At 36.2% G+C, this 20,888-nt stretch overlaps 1 protein-coding gene across 1 annotated transcript; it reads right to left on the bottom strand.

The window, feature by feature from the left end:
* Window positions 1-2,045: 2,045 nt before the first annotated feature.
* LOC133035353 (uncharacterized) lies at window positions 2,046-3,395 on the bottom strand. Its single transcript, XM_061111152.1, has 3 exons — window positions 2,546-3,395; window positions 2,334-2,504; window positions 2,046-2,182 (listed from the first exon to the last, which is right to left on the bottom strand). The coding sequence occupies exons 1-3, from the start codon at window positions 3,393-3,395 to the stop codon at window positions 2,046-2,048; spliced, it is 1,158 nt and encodes a 385-aa protein (XP_060967135.1).
* Between the last annotated feature and the right edge of the window lie 17,493 nt (window positions 3,396-20,888).

Raw genomic sequence — 20,888 nt, 5'->3', positions numbered from 1 at the left:
TTTTCATTTAATTGATTAATTTAAAATAAATGAATTTAAAATATAAATATATATAATATTAGAAATTGAATTAATTAGTCAAAAGAAAATCTAGATAGGTGATATTTTAGCTTGAAGTATTTCTTTTCTATTTTTATTATTTTCGAAAATTGTATTTTTATATACTTTAAATTTTCGAACTCAATAAATATATTCTCAAAGGAAATTTTTAAGTTGATAATTATTTAATTTAATTCAACTTAAATTAATTTCCTTAATATTTATATTTAAGATTATTACTAAGATGGAAATAATTAATTTTATTTCAATCACCATCTAAGTATAATTTTATAAATATTATAATTTTATTTCAATCACCCGTTTGTACTAAAGCAATAGTGGTTCAATTCTACGGCAACAAAACTTACATCAAACTTTGTGGTAATTACACTAAGGTAAAATTCAAATCGAAAGATATTTTACCTAATACACATAAGCAAGACTTTTTTAAAATTGTGTATTTAGTCAATCAAAGTGGGGGAATGTTATATTTTGATATAATATTTTTGATTGATTAAATAAATGTTACAAAAGTTACAAATTTGTTACTAAAGAGATAATATTTAATCTAGTGGGGGATTGTTATATTATTTATAATAATACAGTATATAGATTAAATATATGGAATAAACTATAATAATATGTAATATATATTAGTTGTCATTTTTTTTGTAATATTTGGGGGAGTTACTTGTTTCTATAAGTAACCTCCACTATTATCACCAACATTAAGAGTGTAAAAGGTGTTACACATCTTAATTTGGAATTTTTAATGCTATAGGAGTTATCGTGTGTGCATAAGTTACATCCGTATAGGAGTTATGGTGTACATGAGTGTGTGCATGAGTTACATTTCTTTGCTAGAAAACTTTAAGGTTTGATAATACTCAAAGTTATTTCCTAGAGAGTTCTTTTATTAGGGATAGGGGAAATAAGCTTTTGGATAAATGTGTAATGTCTTATTTCATGGTGATCCTCACTAATCTACACTCAAAGTTGTGAGTGAGTGTATATCTATATTATATATGTATTATATTACATATGTTGTAATTTTTTTTTTCTACCTTTCATATATATGTATGTAATATATATATATATATATTATATATGTGTTATTGTAACATATATTTAATCTCTTTATTTCTTTATTGATCTTTGTATTGTATTATAATGTCTGATCTCTAAGATATATACGATAAACGAGAATCATTTTGACGACAATGAAGGTGTGTCTTTATATAATATGGCATGTATATAATCCAAATGATAAATGGTTTTGTATATTTGTTAAAAAAGAAGAGTTTTGTATTTAGTTTCCAGATCGATATGTTACCGACAGGAAAATACTGTGTGTCTCCCAGGTTAATAATACATGGTTTTATTGCAAAATACAGATTTGATGCATTAATTAATTATATGAACTCCAACTTAATTGTATGTTGTATACATTAATTATAATTACCAATTACAGTACCAACTGTTCATATATAATAATTTGATTATATTTTATTTATATATAAATTAATGTAGTACATTTGCGATTCGCTTCATTATAATTCCATGTTTTCTGGAGTTGTTCCCTTCTAAAAGGTCATTATCAGACTAATTGAAATTACATATAAATCTTATCTTACCAATGCTTCGTAATTAGTTCACATAAGTTAAAATGATCTTCATTATTATATAAGATTCTCAAATTGGGGCCTGGTCGCCAGATTTTAACGCGTACTCATATGAAAAGCAATTAATTTTAGACTGAAAGAAAAAAGCTTTGGCTCTATCTATAACTCGATATATAGCAAGTTTAGCTAGGAAACAAATCAAAGTAGTGTATCACCCGTGGCATTATTTTCACATGCAACGTGGTACTATATATATATATATATATCAACCATATCTTAATGACTTGGTTTAATAAAATGCCAAAAATTTATTTTCACTTTCAAAAAGTGTTAAAGAAACATTTGGTGCTTGTAATTTTTTTTGAAACAAAGATTGTAACTTTATTAATGCAAATCAGCTAATAAAATAGCTTCTAAGCCAATAGGGATAGACCCCATGCAGGAAAGACGGTCACGACATGAACCAGAAGAACGAGCTAACCAATTAACCGCTTGATTCCAAGACCGTTTAACAAACTGAACTAAAATATCAAACATCGAAAGAGATCATATAAGACTAATACAATCTGAAACAAATTAAACCAAGAGGAGAAAGAATTTGCCTATTATTATTAATAGCATTCACCAACACTAGACAATCAGTCTCCAAACACACCCTAGCAGGAATCCAACCTTCAAACGAACCACCATCTCCCCAAGTTTGCTTAAGCCAACTTAAAGCTTCCTTCATTGACATTGCTTCAGCCACCACAGGGTCAACATCACCAATCCTCTTCTCGGTAGTAGCAGTAAGAAGCACACCAGCCGGGACACGAGCAATCCACCCAAAACCATGACTTTTTTCTCTTGAAAAATAGCTGCATCGCAATTAACCTTCAACTTACCCAATGATGGTTTACTCCAAAGCTCAGAACCAGCCGAGGCATGGCTAGTAGATGTCGAAGCATCTCCATTTTTCAACTGAGCAACTTTCCAAAGTTTAAGGTACGTAACTGCAGCAGATACAACTCTTTCAACAGAAGCAAGCTTTTTGTTCCAAAGCAAGTCATTTCTAGCTCCCCAAACACCCCATAAAATTATAGACAGTTTTTCAATACCATCTCCTGGGTGAGCATTACAGAAGCTCACAAACAAGTAACCAAATTCAACATCTCCAATCATGAGAGTAAAACCCAACCCCCTCTCCAAACAAGCCATAGTAAAAGGACAAGTAACCATAAGATGAAAAGTAGTCTCGGCATCACCACTGCAAAGAGGACAAATACTAGTCACATTAACTCGCTTAATTTGAAGTAAAACAAGAGTGGGAAGGCAATTAGAGAGGGCCCTCCAAAGAAAATTCTTAACTTTTGGAGGAAGTTTTAAATACCAAAACTTCTTCCAAAAACCAGAGTTGTCTTGTGAATTCCATCTCTCGTTAAGCACTTGCAACGCACGGTAGGCACTTTTAACTGAATAGTTTCCATAATCTTCAAACGCCCAATACCATGAGTCCATATTCAGAGTTAAAGGCAAAGGTATGTTGCGAATGAGATCAATATCTCTTGGTTCAAACAGATCTTCCAATACTTCTTCATCCCAACACATATTTCCATCTTGTAAAAGGTTGAAAACAGAATAACGACGAAGAGACTCATGAGAAGAAATCACATACGGATTGTCCTTTGAAGGAATCCACGGTTGATTAAGGACATAAGTGGAAGTGCCCGTTCCTATCCTCCATCTAGCTCCCATTTTTACATCTTACTGAGCCTCAAAAACACTTCGCCAGGCATAGCTCGGATTTGAACCCAACTCAGCATCAAAAAACAACCCTTGAGGATAATATCTTGCTTGAAACACACGAGCGACAAGAGACGATAGATTTTTTAATAACCTCCAACCTTGCTTCCCAAGCATTGCCAAATTGAAATCCCTCAAGTTTCGGAAGCCCATGCCACCTTTATGCTTTTGGAGGCATAACTTATCCCAACTTTTCCAATGAATACCACCACCTTGGGAAGATTTAGAATGCCACCAGAATCTACCCATAAGACGATCAATATCCTTACAAATCTCAACCGGGATTAAAAAAACACTCATAGTGTACGATGGTAAAGATTGAATAACCGACTTTAGTAGGACCTCCTTACCCGCTCTCAAAAGTAACTTGCTATCCCAACTCTGAATCCGCTTTCTAACTTTTTCCTTTAAAAAACCAAAAGCCACATTCTTATTCCTACCAATCACGCTTGGCATACCAAGATAAAAGCTTTTCTCATCAGCAGCACGCATGTGAAGAGTGGAAAGAAGTCTAAGACGGGTCCCATCACCCGTGTTGGAGCTAAAGAAAACAGAAGACTTGCTTAGATTAATCTTTTGACCCGAAGCCTGCTCAAACTTGTTAAGTTGCTCCAAGACACGTTGAGCCTCCTCCAAAGTAGCAGAATAATAGAGAAAACTATCATCTGCAAATAACATATGAGTCACATAAGGAGCTCGCCGAGCCAGTCGACACCCATGGATCCATTTTCTTTCTTCATAAAGCCGGATAAGAGCCGAAAATCCTTTAGCATAAATGATAGAGAGATAAGGAGAAATTGGATCTCCCTGTCGGATTCCTCTCGTAGGAATAATTGGCCCAAGAACCTCCCCTCGATTTATAATATATTAAGAAATAGTCCGCAGACATTCCATTATCATCATAACCCAATCAAGAGAAAAACCCATTCGAAGCATAATTGATTGTAGAAAAGGCCACTCCATTCTGTCATACGCCTTACTCATATCCAATTTGAGAGCCATGCAACCATTTCTTCCTTGTTGTTTACGCTTTAGGTAATGAAGAATTTCAAAAGAAACAAGCACATTGTCGGTTATAAGCCGCCCCGGAATGAATGCATGTAACACCCTAACTATCTTAGGCGTATTACGTGATTTTTAAACGTACTGTGCAGCTCGTTGCTAATCAACGAGGTTTATGGAAAAACGTGATTAATTAAAATTTTGCTTTTTAATTAAACTTATAAACCATATTATAAAAGTCTCGGGATCCCGATTTATAAAATCATTTACAAACGTTTTAACTGTTTAACTTTTACATCAAAATAAAGTCGTCTAACGACAGTTACAAAAATCTCAGCCTTGTCGTCCCGAGGATCGTACGCTCCGGTAGCCTAACCGCCTCGACATGTACAATCTCATAAGCTCGCTCACGGTCCATCGCCCACGCCTTGCCTTTACCTACACATGAACATAAACTGTGAGTCGACAGACTCAGTAAGAAAAGCATAATAATATCATACATAAAACTGACTGCCGTGTCCAACACGATACTGAGTCCCGCTACTGCCATGTCCAACATGGTACTGAGCTACTACTGCCATGTCCAACATGGTACTGAGTTTTGAACGTTCAGGGGATGGTACTATTGACAAGTATCCTCCTGATCGGTCGAACCGGTCATACTCCGGCTGCTGGTCATACTCCAGCCTGTACCGACGGGATAGGTCAATAGCACTGAACCACCAACCAAATGTCAGCCTGATCGGTCGAACCGGCCATACTCCGGCTTGGTCATACTCCACTCGTACCGACGTGACAGGGTTGGATGGTTCGAAGCCTAAATACATATCTAATGTAATCTAGCAGGCTTCCTACATGCACGCTAAACATGTAATCTACATATGCATACTGTTATACTAATCTTACCTGGATTCCGATTTCAGGTGTGCCGGTCAACCTGACTGGAACTGAAGCTGAGCGGCGGATTACTGGCTCCTAACCATAAAAATCACAACGCTCTAAGTGACACGCTAAATCACTTCCCGGGGACTAAAACTTGGAACTAAAAGTTTCCCTATCGATAAAAAGCATGGCAATACCCCTAAAAACCTAAAAACGAGGAAAACTAGGGTTCTGAAAAATCCCCCAACCGGTAGACCGGTTGCCCAACCGGAATTCCGGTTCTGGGAAATTCAGGACCCCCATCCGGAATTCCGGATGCACAACCGGAATTCTGGTTCCTCGCAGGCAGCAACATCAAATAATCATAACTCGACCAATTCAACCCCAATTGGTCCCAAACTTTCCAGACCTGTTCTAAACTATCCCTAGAACAAATCCAAAGCATCAAAACCACCCAGAAACCACATACACAAAAATCACCATTGGAGCTCAAGCTTTGAGTTCCAAACTCAAGCTTGAGCAAATCCACCTAACATGCATCCAAACCTAGTTAATTCTACTCAAATAAGCATAATATCACCTCTGCAAACTAATAGAAACAACAACAACATCACAGAACAGATTCACAACATTTTCCTTCCAAAAACCATATTTTTACATAGAAAACTCAAAGCTTGAACAACCTAGCTAATCATGCCTCAAACAACTCAATTAACATCAATTAATCATGCTTTGAACCTCAGAAAATAACAACCAAACACAGCAACAAGAACAGCCACAAAAGCATGCATTTTACTCAACTTTTTCATCATTTTTTTCAAAATTTAAAGGAAGAAATCAAGAGAGCTAACCTAGCTTGGAAAATGCTTAGATTTGGGATGAAAATTCACTTGAAAGATTGAACAAAATCCAGCTCTTTGAATCCCATGCACCAGCCGAAAATGAGAGGAAAAGAGAGAGAGTTTTCTATTTTTGAAATTTCTAATTTTTTTTTTCTAAGTGTTGAAATTTTGTGGAAAAAGGAATATAAATCACATTACTCATTTTATTTCAGCCATGTAATAATAAAATAAACATTTATTTTTCCATTTAATAAATCACATAAGACAAAACACTAATGGGGCAAAAAGACCATTTTGCCCCTCCACCATAAAACCACATAAATCATACTAAAGGGGTATTCTTGGGACATTCTAAATTCCCGGCCATTCCCGACATTCCCAATGTCTAAACCCGTCCCCAAAATACCAACATACTAAGCTGTGATTTCTACTGAGCCAAACGCCGAGTTCCAAAATACCGGACACCGGAAATGCGAAATATAAAAGCTACTGATGACATAATCATGCATTTCTGAATTCCATAAATAACAGTAATAAATTATTTAAATAGCTATAAATAATTTCATAATTTAAACATAAACAACTGCTAATTTCCAAATTAACTAAGCGGGCTTTACAATGCACTTTGAAACCTCAGAAATAACCTTAGACAATAAACCTTTCAGACGTTTAGCCAGAACTTTTGAAATGACCTTATAGAGCACATGCAAAGACCGCTTAGTTTAATTTAAAAATTAGCAGTTAATCATGTTTAATTATGAAAATTATTTATAGCTATTTAAATAATTATTTATATTGTTATTATTGAATTCTAAAATGCATTTTATGTCATTTAGTGATTTTCATAAGTTTGCATTTCCGGTGCCCGGTAACATGGAACTCGGTGTTTGGCTCAGTAAAATCACAACTTAGTATGTTAGTATTGTGGGACGGTTTATTAGACATTGGGAATGTCGGGATTGGCCGGGAATTTCGAATTTCCCAAAATACCCCTTTAGTGTTATTTATGTTATTTTAGCATGGAGGGGCAAATTGGTCATTTTTCCCCATTGTTGTTTTGTCCTTTTGTGGACTTAGTATGTGGAAATTAAGGGTTTATTTTATTAAGTGTTGGCTGAAATATAAGGGAAATAGATATTAATTCTTTTTGTTTATTCAAAATTCCAAAGTTAGAAAAAAATCAAAGCCTTTTTCTCTCAAACCTCTCTCTCTTTTTCGGCCCCTTTGAAGAAGCAAGAAATTGGAATTTTCTTTGGGTTTTCAAGCTAATTTGTGTGCAACTCAAGCTTTAGGTATTGTTCTTACTTTTGTCTTCTTGGTTTTCTTGAATTTTTGATATAATGGAGTAATGCATGCTTGATTTGGTTGTCTAGTTGCTGCTGTGTTTTGATGTTGATTTCAGAGGTTTAATTTTGTTATTTTAAGTAGATTAGAGCTTGTTAATGCATGGTTTTTGCATTGATTCAAGATTGGAAGTTTTTAGCTCAAAAATATGGTTTCAAAGAAATATGTTGAATCTGTTGCTCTGCTTGCTGTAGTTGTTTGCTACTATTTTCAGAGGTTAAATTATGCATGATTAAGTAGATTTGGGCTGAATTGAATGCATGTTAGTTGTGTTTGATCAAGTTTGAGTTTAGAACTCAAAGCTTGATGCTTTAATGGTGGTTTTGGTTTGGTTGCATGAAGCTTGGTTTTTATGGTTTAGAATTGTTCCTTAGGGTCTAAATAGCAGGTGTGGAAGTTTTGGTATTGTTTGGATTGGATTTGAGCAATGTGTGAATTTTTTTGAGTTCTGCTTGCGAGGAACCGGAATTCCGGTTGTGCATCCGTAATTCCGGATGGGGTTCAGGAATTTCCAGAACCGGAATTCCGGTTGTGCAACCAGTCTGCCGGTTGGGGAATTTTATGGAACCCTAGATTTCCTTGTTTTTATGTTATTTGGGGTATTGCCATGCTTTTTATCGATAGGGAAACTTTTAGTTCCTAGTTTAAGTCCCCGGGAAGTGATTTAGCGTATCACTTATAGTGTTGTGATTGTTATGGTTTAGGAGCATGTAATCCGCCGCGCAGTTCGTTCCAGTCAGATTGACCGGCACACCTGAATTCGGAATTGAGGTAAGATTAGTATAACAGTATGCATATATAGATTACATGTTTAGCGTGCTTGTAGGAAGCCTGTTAGATTACATTAGATATGTATGTTGGCTTCGAACCATCCGACTGTGTCACATCGGTACAGGCTAGAGTATGACTAGCAACTGGAGTATGACCAGTGTACCGAGTATAGGGTGACACTCTATCACATCGGCACAGGCTAGAGTATGACTAGCAGCTAGAGTATGACCAGTGTGCCGAGTATAGGCTGATACTTGGGTTGGTTGTTCCGTACTATTTGACGTATCACATCAGTACAGGCTAGAGTATGACTAGCAGCTAGAGTATGACCAGTGTACTGAGTATAGGCTGATACTGTAACACATTGGTACAGGCTAGAGTATGACTAGCAGCTGGACTATGACCAGTGTACCGAGTATAGGCTGTTACTTGTCAATAGTACCGTCTTTTGAACGTTCAGGACTCAGTATCGTGTGGGACACGGCAGTTAGGGTTATGGTCAGGGGTATGGGCGTCTGATCATGACTCGTGATTTATGTATGTTTATTATTATGCTTTTCTTACTGAGTCTGTCCACTCACAGTGCTATGTTTATGTGTAGCTAAGCGCAAGGCCAAGGCTGATGGACTGTGAGAGCGAGCCGGTGAAGATTGTACATGTCGGGGCGGTTAGGCCTGGAGTGTACGATCCTCGGAACAGCAAGGCTATTTTTGTAATTAGTCGCCAGGCGACAAGTATTTTATATAGACAGTAAACTTTTGTAAATGGTTTTGTAATCGGGATCCCTAGTATTTTGTATAAATATTTTATAAGTTTAATTAAAAAGCAAAAAAATTTTAATTAATCACGATTTCCATAAACCTTGTTGATTAGCAACGAGCTGCACAGTATGTTTAAAAATAACGTAATACGCCTATGCTAGTTAGGGTGTTACAATTTGGTATCAGAGCCGCCAGGTTGTCTTTCGAAGATCGTCACGACATGTACAATCATCATCAGCAGTTAGCTCGTTCTACGGTTCAGTAAGCTTTTATTGCTTTAGTAGTTTATTTATTTATTATGAAATAAGAAAAGCCTGATAAGAAGCATGTTAGTAGCCTGATAGTAGAATAGGCGCATGTTTTGTCTTTAATTTCCAAATTAAGCGGCATTAGTAAGCTCTCCTTGAACATGACCTGATGTGCCAACTCTTGGTTTCGCAGGCGGTTCTGACTAGATGGACGCCAGGCTGAATACCAGGAGCCAGGGCAATTCAGTAGGGTCGAATCAGGGACAGGGAGCTCAGTTTCCCCCGCAAGCTAGGGGTCGAGGTAGAGCTCCCAGGGGCAGGGCTCGTGGTCGCGGTGATGAGAACCCGCCACAGGCTGCCCAGACTGCCCAAGCCGAGCAAGAAGCCCAGAATTGGGAGACTAGGTTTGCTGAAATGCAGGCTAGGATAGGGGAACAAGATTTAGAGATTCAGAGATTGAGGCAGCAGGGTGCTCCTGCAGTGCCTGTGCCAGAATTTCCAGTAGCACCTGCCCCTGCTGCTCAGATCGAAATAGTAGTAGCGGCTAACAGAATGGAACCCTTCTATGAAAGGTTCCGGAAGCAAGCACCTCCGGTTTTTCTGGGAGGTCCAGATGTTATGAAGGCCGAACAGTGGCTAACGGTGATCACCAGAATTTTGAACTTTATGGGTGTCACCGGGAATGACAGAGTGGTGTGTGCCACCTTCCAGTTCCAAGAAGACGCTCTAGTCTGGTGGGACATGGTGTCTCAGATTCACGACGTCACCACCATGACCTGGGAAAGGTTCCAGGAACTCTTCAATGCCAAGTATTATAAGGAGGCGGTCAGAAGTGCCAAGAGGAAAGAGTTCACCCACCTGACCCAGCGGGAGAATATGAGTGTGACAGAGTATACCACCCAGTTCGACCGGTTGGCAAGGTTAGCCTCGGGAATAGTGCCAACCGATTTCAGCAAGAAGGAAAAGTATCTGTATGGGTTAAATGTGAAGATCAAACACGACCTGATGATCACCACCGATGACAAGACCACCTATGCTGAGATGGTGGAGAAGGCACTGCGAGCTGAGGGCGCAGTTGGATGTATGTCAGAGTCAGCTAGTACTCCAGTGATTGGCGGGGCTCCTACCCCTCATGCATCAGGCTTTAGTAGGGGGAGTAGTGGTTCGGCCATGGACCAGAAGAGGAGAACATCCATTGCATCCGGTGGCTCGAGTCAGAACAAGAGGTTCTGGGTGAACCAGAGTAGAGGTAGTCGTCAGAGTGGTGCAGATACCCGGTTTTCTTATCCTGAGTGCCCCAGTTGCAAAAGGCACCATCACGCTGAGTGCAAAGGTCAGGGATGCTTTCAGAGTGGCATGCCCGGACACAACAAGAGGGATTGTCCCCAGCTCCAATCAGAGGCACCGAGGGCTCCGGCGAGACCCACTCCAGCTAGGGTATTCGCCATCACTCAGGCTGATGCAGATGCCAGCCCCTCAGTTGTAACAAGTCAGCTTTCAGTTAATAACTCGTATTACTCAGTGCTGTTTGATTGTGGGGCTACACATTCTTATTGTTGGAAGTTATTTTACCAGGAACTTAGATCTACTCACAAGTATGTTGATTTAACAACCTAAATATGAACTTCTAAAACGATATGAAATTAAACACATAAGAGTATTAGAAATCTTACAGTGATTGCAGCGGAATATATATGTCTCCTCCCACTCAGATCTCTAACCCTTGATTCCTTTCTGTAGCAGAGTATAATCAAGATCTGAGCCCGAAAGTCCTTCTTTGTTGTCTCTGAAATCTACACAGCCTTCCTCACTATGATTGAGGTATTACTTGATGTGTGTGGGCACTACTCTAGCACTCATACATTTCGAAACAGTGAAGGAATAGAGAGAGAGAGGGTGGCGGCTCAGAGAGAATTTTCTGAGAGAAAATTCTTTCAGAATAATGCTGTGAAAAGCTTTTTCAGTTGTACAGGTGTGTGTAACTCTGAAGCCTTTGCCTTCTATTTATAGAAGACCACCAAGGGCTATGATTGACATTTTGAATTGGAAATGAAAGGGAAAAGGAAGCTAAGTGGCCGGCCTAGGCAATGTGGAAACAAGGCTTGCCACTTTTCCAACTTTCCTTTTCCTACACTTGATAGTTTCCTTTTTGTGAAAAATTGCCAATTCTATTGTTCAACCATATTAATGATAAATCTAATTATTTAATAATTAAAAATAATTATCAAATAATATATTATCATTTATTTTATTAATAATGAAACTAATTAAAGTTTCCTAATTAATAAATATGCCCTTCAAAATCTCTATTTACTGTTTTGCCCTTAATAAGTGCTAAATTCTCAAACTGACAAGTCCATCTTGAGAATTTTTAATTGATTAATTAAAATCAATTAAATGAGTCTTACAAGTATTATCATCTCAACTAGTGAGGGGACCATGGGTCTATATATCCGAGCTTCCAATAAGCAGATCTAGAATTTACCACTTAAATTCACTAACTTATTAATTCTTCGTTGAATCCACACATAGAACTCAGAATTGCACTCTCAGTATATAGAATGTTCTATATGTTCCACCATATAGACACATTATTAGTTATCCATTGTTATAATCCTAATGTGATCAATGATCCTCTATATGGATGATCTACACTGTAAAGGGACTTAAATTACCGTAACACCCTACAATGTATTTTATCCTTAAAACACTTAACCCTGTATAAATGATACTTCAACTAAGTGAAATGAGTACTCAATCATTTATCTCGTTTGGTTAAGCTCGAAGGAAATCACCCTTTGCTTACTATTCGCCAGATAGAAGCTATAGATTCCATATTTATGTTAGCGCTCCCACTCAATCGCACTACCGTGTTCCCAAAATGTATGTATTGCCCAGACTAAAGATTTAGGCTTAACTAACAAATCAAAGAACACGAATAATACTCTTGAAATTAAGCCTAACCATATCAGGATTTAGATCATGTGATCTAGGATCAACTTATGATATTGAATTGAATAGATGTTTACGGTAAGTTTCAAAATCTAATTCAAAGTTCAATATCGGTCCATTCCAATGCATACTCCATGCATCCAACCTGAGCTTTACTTTAACCTATGTTCTGGAAAGAACATAACATTTCTCCAAATGTAAGTAAACTCTGTTGTAGATTGTCATATCAGTGAAACCCAGTGTTCTGATAAATCTAGGAATACTTTATTCACATAGTCATGTTTATTTTCCACTGTGTCGACAACACAATAAACATGTTCAAGTATGTGAAAGGGGTTTGGATGAATTTATAAATCAAATAGACAAGCAATTGATTAAGTGAACCAAAACATACTCAAGTGAATCAAAAATTACGTCTGTTACTTTATTGATATAGAATAATCTGGATTACATTGAAACAGAGTTTTATTTAGGGCATAAAACCCAACAAACTCCCACTTGCACTAATATAAAACAAATCAGTACATTTCAATTAATCCTAAATTCTGACGGTGCTTTTCGAATGAAGTTACTGCCAAGACTTTGGTGAATGGATCAGCCAAGTTATCCTGCGTATCCACTTTCTCCACCAGTACATCCCCTCTTGCCACATATTCTCTGATAATATGATATTTTCTTTCTATGTGCTTACTTCTCTTGTGGCTCCGAGGTTCCTTATGGTTGGCTATAGCTCCAGTGTTATCACAAAGCAGGACTAGGGGCCTTTCCATTCCAGGAATTACACCAAGACTGGTGAAGAACTTCCTTAGCCAGACAACCTCTTTAGCTGCTTCAGCCGCAGCTATGTATTCTGCCTCCATGGTAGAATCCGAAATCGCAGTTTGTTTAGCACTTCTCCAAACCACTGCTCCACCCCCAAGAGTAAACACCATCCCAGATGTAGATTTCCTATCTTCAAGACATCCCTGGAAATCTGAGTCTGTATAGCCTAAGGGATTCAAAGCACCACCCTTGTAGACTAATACATAATCTCTTGTACTCTTTAAGTATTTCAAAATATACTTAACAGCGTTCCAATGTACCCTTCCTGGATTTGACTGACACGTGCTCACGATTCCAACTGCATAGCAGATGTCAGGTCTAGTGCATAGCATAGCATACATTAGACTCCCAACTGCAGAAGCATAAGGAATTTTTGCCATGTCTTCTATCTCTGGAGGATCAGTAGGACACTGTTCCTTAGATAGACGGATACCATGTCTAGAGGGCATGTTTGCCCCTTTGGTATTGGTCATGGAAAATTCTCTAGAACTTTGTCAATGTAAGCTGTTTGAGAGAGAGCAAGGGATCTGTTCTTCCGGTTTCTGACAATCTGAATACCAAGAACATAGGCTGCCTCACCCAAGTCTTTCATGTCGAATTGAGTGTCAAGCCATTCCTTGATGTGATTCATTTTCTTGACATTGTTTCCAATGATCAAAATGTCATCAACATAAAGGACCAGGAATACTACTATTTGGTTTTCCTTGAGTTGGTAAACACAAGGTTCATCTTCATTCTGATGAAAGCCGTAGGTCTTGATGATCTCATCAAACCTTTTGTTCCATGAGCGAGAAGCTTGCTTAAGCCCATATATGGACCTATTTAATTTGCAAACTTTATTCTCCTGCCCAGGAAGAACATAACCTTCTGGTTGCTCCATATAGATGGTTTCTTCAAGAAGTCCATTAAGAAAGGCTGTCTTGACATCCATTTGCCAAATTTCATAATCTAAAGCGGCAGCTATGGAGAGAAGAATTCGGATGGATTTGAGCATGGTAACAGGACTAAAAGTTTCCTCATAGTCCACACCTTCTCTTTGGGTATAACCCTTGGCGACCAGTCTAGCTTTGAAAGTTTCGACTTCGCCTCCAACACCTCTTTTCTTCTTGTAGACCCATTTACATCCAATTGGACGAAAATCTTCAGGTGGTTCTACATATTCCCAGACTTTGTTCTTTTTCATGGAATCCATTTCAGAATCCATACCGGCTGACCATCGCTTCCGTTGCGGACTTGCCATTGCCTGTTTATAGGTCAATGGGCCGTCATCAATACCATCACCAACGACCATATTGATTTCACCATCCAAGCCATAACGAGATGGTTTTGTGGAAACCCTCCCACTACGACGAGGAGCGGTGACCTTCTGAACAGAAGCTTTAGTAGTAGTTTTCTCAGTTGCTACAACTGAGGCAGTGGGATGTTCCTCTTCTTGAGTAGAAGAAGATGGTACATTTGAAGGAACAGTATCTGTGAGCATTTCCTCTAATACAATTTCACTTTTCGGTTTGTTATCTTTCATATAGTTGTCTTCAAGGAAAGTAGCATTTGTAGAAACAAATACTTTGTTATCCTTGTAACTATAGAATAGTCCACCCCTAGTCTCTTTAGAATTTCCGACAAACATGCAAACCTCAGTTCGCGATTCCAGTTTGCCTTCTTTCTTTCTTAAGACGTGAGCAGGGCACCCCCAAATCCTATAATGGCGCAAACTAGGTGTGCGACCATTCCATAGTTCGACGGGTGTCTTAGGGACTGCTTTAGATGGAACAACATTTAAAATCTCGTTTGCCATTTGAATAGCATATCCCCAGAAGGACGTAGACAGAGTTGAGTAACTCAGCATAGACCTAACCATTTCTAAGAGAGTGCGATTTCTTCTTTCTGCAACTCCATTCTGCTGTGGAGTGCTAGGGGCAGTATATTGGGATTCAATTCCAAGTTCAATTAAATGATCTTTGAACTGCATATCCATATATTCTCCACCCCTATCAGTTCACAAGATCTTTAATGTTTTACCTAATTGGTTTTGAGCCAAAGCATGAAATTCCTGAAACTTTTCAAACGTTTCAGATTTCTTTTGCATTAAGTAAAGAAAACTATATCTAGAGAAATCGTCAAAGAAAGTGACGAAATACTCATAACCTCCTCTGGCTTTTACATTCAGCGGTCCGCAAACATCTGAATGTACTAACCCTAGGGGTTCTTTGGCACGCTCTCCCTTTGCAGAGAAAGAACGTTTGGTCATTTTTTTCTTCTAGGCAAGACTCGCAGTACCGGCAAAATTTCTCCTAAGACGACATTTTTCAATGGACCGTCTTTGGTTAGCCTATTGAGTCTATCAAAGCCTATATGACCTAAACGTAAATGCCATAGATAAGTTTGATCATCATTATCAATCTCTTTTCTCTTAAGGCTTCTAGGTTTAGCTACATTGAAAAGTTCAGTATTTAGTGAGATTTGAGTATAAGGTCTTAAAACATAAAGCCCTCTTTCCATGTTTGCAACACATATATGAAATCCATTACGAGAAATTGAACAATTTGAACTCAAAAAATTCAATATATAAAATTGTGTCTGTAAACATGAAACACTAATCAAGTTTCTACTAAAATTAGGAATATACAAAACATTCTCTAAAAGTAAAAACTTCTTAGAATTAAACTTGATTCGGGCTGTTCCTCTTGCTTTAACTGATACCAACTCGCCATTTCCAACTTTAAGCTTTAACTCATCTGGGTGAAGATTCTCCCAAGTTTCAAGCAGCTGTAATGAAGAACATACATGGTTAGTAGATCCATAATCAACAATCCAGGAGGATTTGTCGTTCTCTAAAACACATGATTCAAATACAAAAGCATCACCTTCGTTTGAATTGTCTAGAAGCCTGGGACATTGTTCTTCTTGATGCCCCTTTCCATTGCAATTCGCACATAAAATATGATGTCTGAAATTTGTACTTGAAGAAGCAGCTTTGTTAGAGCCCTCATGCTTAATCTTCTTCCTCTGATTAAAGCTTGCAATGCTAGGAGGTCTCATTGCAATCAGATCCCGCTCATGGGCCCTTAACTCAGACTCGAGTTTGTCCATGTCGGAGGAGTTAGGATTGTTCAATAAATAATATAGAACAAAACTGTTATACTCCTGAGGAAGACTATAAAGTATGAGTTTTACCCATTGTTCCTTTGATAAATCAATTCCTAGTAGATTTGCCTTTTGGAATTTCAGATTCATCAACAATAGGTGCGAGTTAATGCAACTACCAGGATGCATTTTCACACTATTGAGTTCTTTTGCAAAGATACTAACTAGGAGTGGATCGGGATGAGGGTTATTCATATTGGCACTACAACATATCAATAAACAGAAGTAAGGTTTTGGTTCTATAAATTCATACACAGGTTCAGAAAATAAACAATCAGTTATGTTATAAAAATACTAAATCTAACATAGTTTATTTTCCAAGGTTTCCAACGAACTGATACAGTGTCCCGTTTAGGCGAGAGTCAAAGCATCATCCATTGAATAGAGTTGTCAATTCATCTAAAATGTCAAAAATTCTAACAACCTTTTATTCGATCAAGATTGGAATTCAGCGTTGTCCCGTTTAGGCGAGAGTTAAGGCAATTCTATCTTATGAGCTTCTACCATTGTTTCGTATTCTTATAAGTCTTACCTAGTCGCCACCATTAGGGTGGTCATGAACCATATAAATAAACCTATAAGAATACTTATCTTTCGAGATTAAACGGCGCTAACTTGCTAATGAACGTTCCTCCATTAGGGAGGATACTAAAACAATAGCTATGTAAAACCAACAATGGAGATCGAATTTCTCTTGATTAAAGCTCATTATTTAAACATGTATTTTGTTTAATCATTTATATTCCATATCTCAATAATGAAATATTACAAATTAAAGTAAAAACTTTAATTAAATTTCAAAAAATGGAATAATTTCGAAAAATATCTTATTTAAGTTGTTTAGAAAATCTAAATACCCAACTTAAAATATTCTTCAAACAATAACTTAATTAAATATTACCAATTAAGTAGTAACCACTTAATTTAGAAGATATTCCATTTTAAGTTCCCATATTTAGAAAATATCAACTTAAAAAATATCTAAAGAATCTTAATAACCAATTTCCAAAATTCCTCAACTTAATTTATAATAGGAAATTCAAAAATATTCATATCTAAGTTGATTTGATAGATTTAACTAAATCTCAACTTAAATAGGAATATTTAATGAAATTATAAAATTAAGATTCAGAAAGAATTTATATGGTTATAATTCCATATTTAATTAAAAAAACAAGAAAAATACATATAGCTTTTCAGAATATGACTATTCAAACTATGTTTTTCTTAAATTAATTTCAAGGAAGAATGAAATTAATTATGTTGCTAATCAATCTTTTATTAGGTCAAACTAATATAATTAACCTATCACAGTTATCCGAATCAGGCAAATGGGCCTTTACAATTGGGGTTGTTCATGTGAGGGGGGGCTGGGTGCAGTATGTCGTACCCACTTCTAAGGCTCCCAACTCTCACACAAGGCCCAAAAGAGAGGAATTTAACCTTAAAATGAATAACTGTTATTAATTGAATAGGCTCACAACTAAATGAGCCTAAATAAAATCTATCAGTTATGATATTTTATTTAGCAACAACCACCTATATGTATCTATAATAGAAATTAAACATATAGGCTCACACAGGCATACACATTTGGATGGATCCTATCATGTTGCTAGGTCATACACAGATGAAAGAAGTTTGTAAAAATTACCTGTTACAAATTATTTACTTGATCTATCGTCAATTGAACCTTTGGTTAAAATTAGATCATCTGATCTATCATCAAGTTAACCAAGGCAATTTAGATCAAGCAATAATAGGTTTTAGAAAACTTACAAACAATCTAAAACACATACTCCTGCAACAAGGTTAGATTTGGATAGTTGGATGTAGGATTTATTTAATTTTAATCATTTATTTCGAAAAATAAAAATAAAATTAAACCTACCATTTTGAAAAATTAGGTTTTGGGTAACCTAAATGTCATTTCAAAATAAATTGCTAACTTTCCTTTTAAATTTCATGTTATTTAATAAATTAAATAATAAAATAGAAAATGGTAAATACATACCCTTTTCTTGTTTTACAATTTAATTTAATTAAAAAATAACAAAATTTAAAAGTTAACAAAAATACCTTATTTCCTCTTTTAAAATTATCATGATTATTATGATCTTATTTTAATTAAGGTCAAGTTACCAAAAAAAATTAATATCTGACCTTAAAAAAAATAAAATAATCAAATTTTAAAGGAAATAAGAAAAAGGTAAGCAAAACTTGATTTTTTCCTATTTTCAAAATCAAATTACACTAATATCTAAAATTAATTTTAAAAATTAAAATTAATTTATTTCTGATAATTAGATTTGAAATTTGAAAAACAAAAATCAACATACAAAACTACACAAAAAATCGGAATTTAATTCCATGAAATAGCATGAAAAATCGAAAAAATTGGAAAATTGGATGAACTGTACGGATGGCATGCTGTGCATGGCCATCCGCGCGCGGATCCAAGGTGCATGACCGAGAGATCACGGCGCAGGGAGGCTGCAAGCAGCCATTCCGCGCGCGTGATGAGTTGCTCGTCACCCCGATTTTTCCAATTTTCAAAAAATCATAACTAATTCAAATTAAATCGAAATCGAGTTCTGTAAAAAAGTAAATTGCTTAGAATTTTCCAAACTATCCAACAAAAATAATTACAGAATAAAAACAGTAACCATTTTTCCCAGAATTCACAAACAACATTCAAACATCAATATGACACTCAAAGCAACATGATACCATCCAAAAAACAAGCAAATCGTTTTAAGTCCAAATTTCTTGCAAGCAAATCAATTACCATGGCTCTGGTGCCAGTTGTTGGAAGTTATTTTACCAGGAACTTAGATCTACTCACAAGTATGTTGATTTAACAACCTAAATATGAACTTCTAAAACGATATGAAATTAAACACATAAGAGTATCAGAAATCTTACAGTGATTGCAGCGGAATATATATGTCTCCTCCCACTCAGATCTCTAACCCTTGATTCCTTTCTGTAGCAGAGTATAATCAAGATCTGAGCCCGAAAGTCCTTCTTTGTTGTCTCTGAAATCTACACAGCCTTCCTCACTATGATTGAGGTATTACTTGATGTGTGTGGGCACTACTCTAGCACTCATACATTTCGAAACAGTGAAGGAATAGAGAGAGAGAGGGTGGCGGCTCAGAGAGAATTTTCTGAGAGAAAATTCTTTCAGAATAATGCTGTGAAAAGCTTTTTCAGTTGTACAGATGTGTGTAACTCTGAAGCCTTTGCCTTCTATTTATAGAAGACCACCAAGGGCTATGATTGACATTTTGAATTGAAAAATCAAAGGGAAAAGGAAGCTAAGTGGCCGGCCTAGGCAATGTGGAAACAAGGCTTGCCACTTTTCCAACTTTCCTTTTCCTACACTTGATAGTTTCCTTTTTGTGAAAAATTGCCAATTCCATTGTTCAACCATATTAATGATAAATCTAATTATTTAATAATTAAAAATAATTATCAAATAATATATTATCATTTATTTTATTAATAATGAAACTAATTAAAGTTTCCTAATTAATAAATATGCCCTTCAAAATCTCTATTTACTGTTTTGCCCTTAATAAGTGCTAAATTCTCAAACTGACAAGTCCATCTTGAGAATTTTTAATTGATTAATTAAAATCAATTAAATGAGTCTTACAAGTAATATCATCTCAACTAGTGAGGGGACCATGGGTCTATATATCCGAGCTTCCAATAAGCAGATCTAGAATTTACCACTTAAATTCACTGACTTATTAATTCTTCGTTGAATCCACACATAGAACTCAGAATTGCACTCTCAGTATATAGAATGTTCTATATGTTCCACCATATAGACACATTATTAGTTATCCATTGTTATAATCCTAATGTGATCAATGATCCTCTATATGGATGATCTACACTGTAAAGGGACTTAAATTACCGTAACACCCTACAATGTATTTTATCCTTAAAACACTTAACCCTGTATAAATGATACTTCAACTAAGTGAAATGAGTACTCAATCATTTATCTCGTTTGGTTAAGCTCGAAGGAAATCACCCTTTGCTTACTATTCGCCAGATAGAAGCTATAGATTCCATATTTATGTTAGCGCTCCCACTCAATCGCACTACCGTGTTCCCAAAATGTATGTATTGCCCAGACTAAAGATTTAGGCTTAACTAACAAATCAAAGAACACGAATAATACTCTTGAAATTAAGCCTAACCATATCAGGATTTAGATCATGTGATCTAGGATCAACTTATGATATTGAATTGAATAGATGTTTACGGTAAGTTTCAAAATCTAATTCAAAGTTCAATATCGGTCCATTCCAATGCATACTCCATGCATCCAACCTGAGCTTTACTTTAACCTATGTTCTGGAAAGAACATAACATTTCTCCAAATGTAAGTAAACTCTGTTGTAGATTGTCATATCAGTGAAACCCAGTGTTCTGATAAATCTAGGAATACTTTATTCACATAGTCATGTTTATTTTCCACTGTGTTGACAACACAGTAAACATGTTCAAGTATGTGAAAGGGGTTTGGATGAATTTATAAATCAAATAGACAAGCAATTGATTAAGTGAACCAAAACATACTCAAGTGAATGAAAAATTACTTCTGTTACTTTATTGATATAGAATAATCTGGATTACATTGAAACAGAGTTTTATTTA

Source organism: Cannabis sativa, chromosome 1 (genome assembly GCF_029168945.1).
Source record: "Cannabis sativa cultivar Pink pepper isolate KNU-18-1 chromosome 1, ASM2916894v1, whole genome shotgun sequence".
Taxonomy (NCBI): domain Eukaryota; kingdom Viridiplantae; phylum Streptophyta; class Magnoliopsida; order Rosales; family Cannabaceae; genus Cannabis; species Cannabis sativa.
The sequence above is the reverse complement of the archived record's forward strand: the minus strand, read 5'-3'. Positions and strand labels throughout refer to the sequence as shown.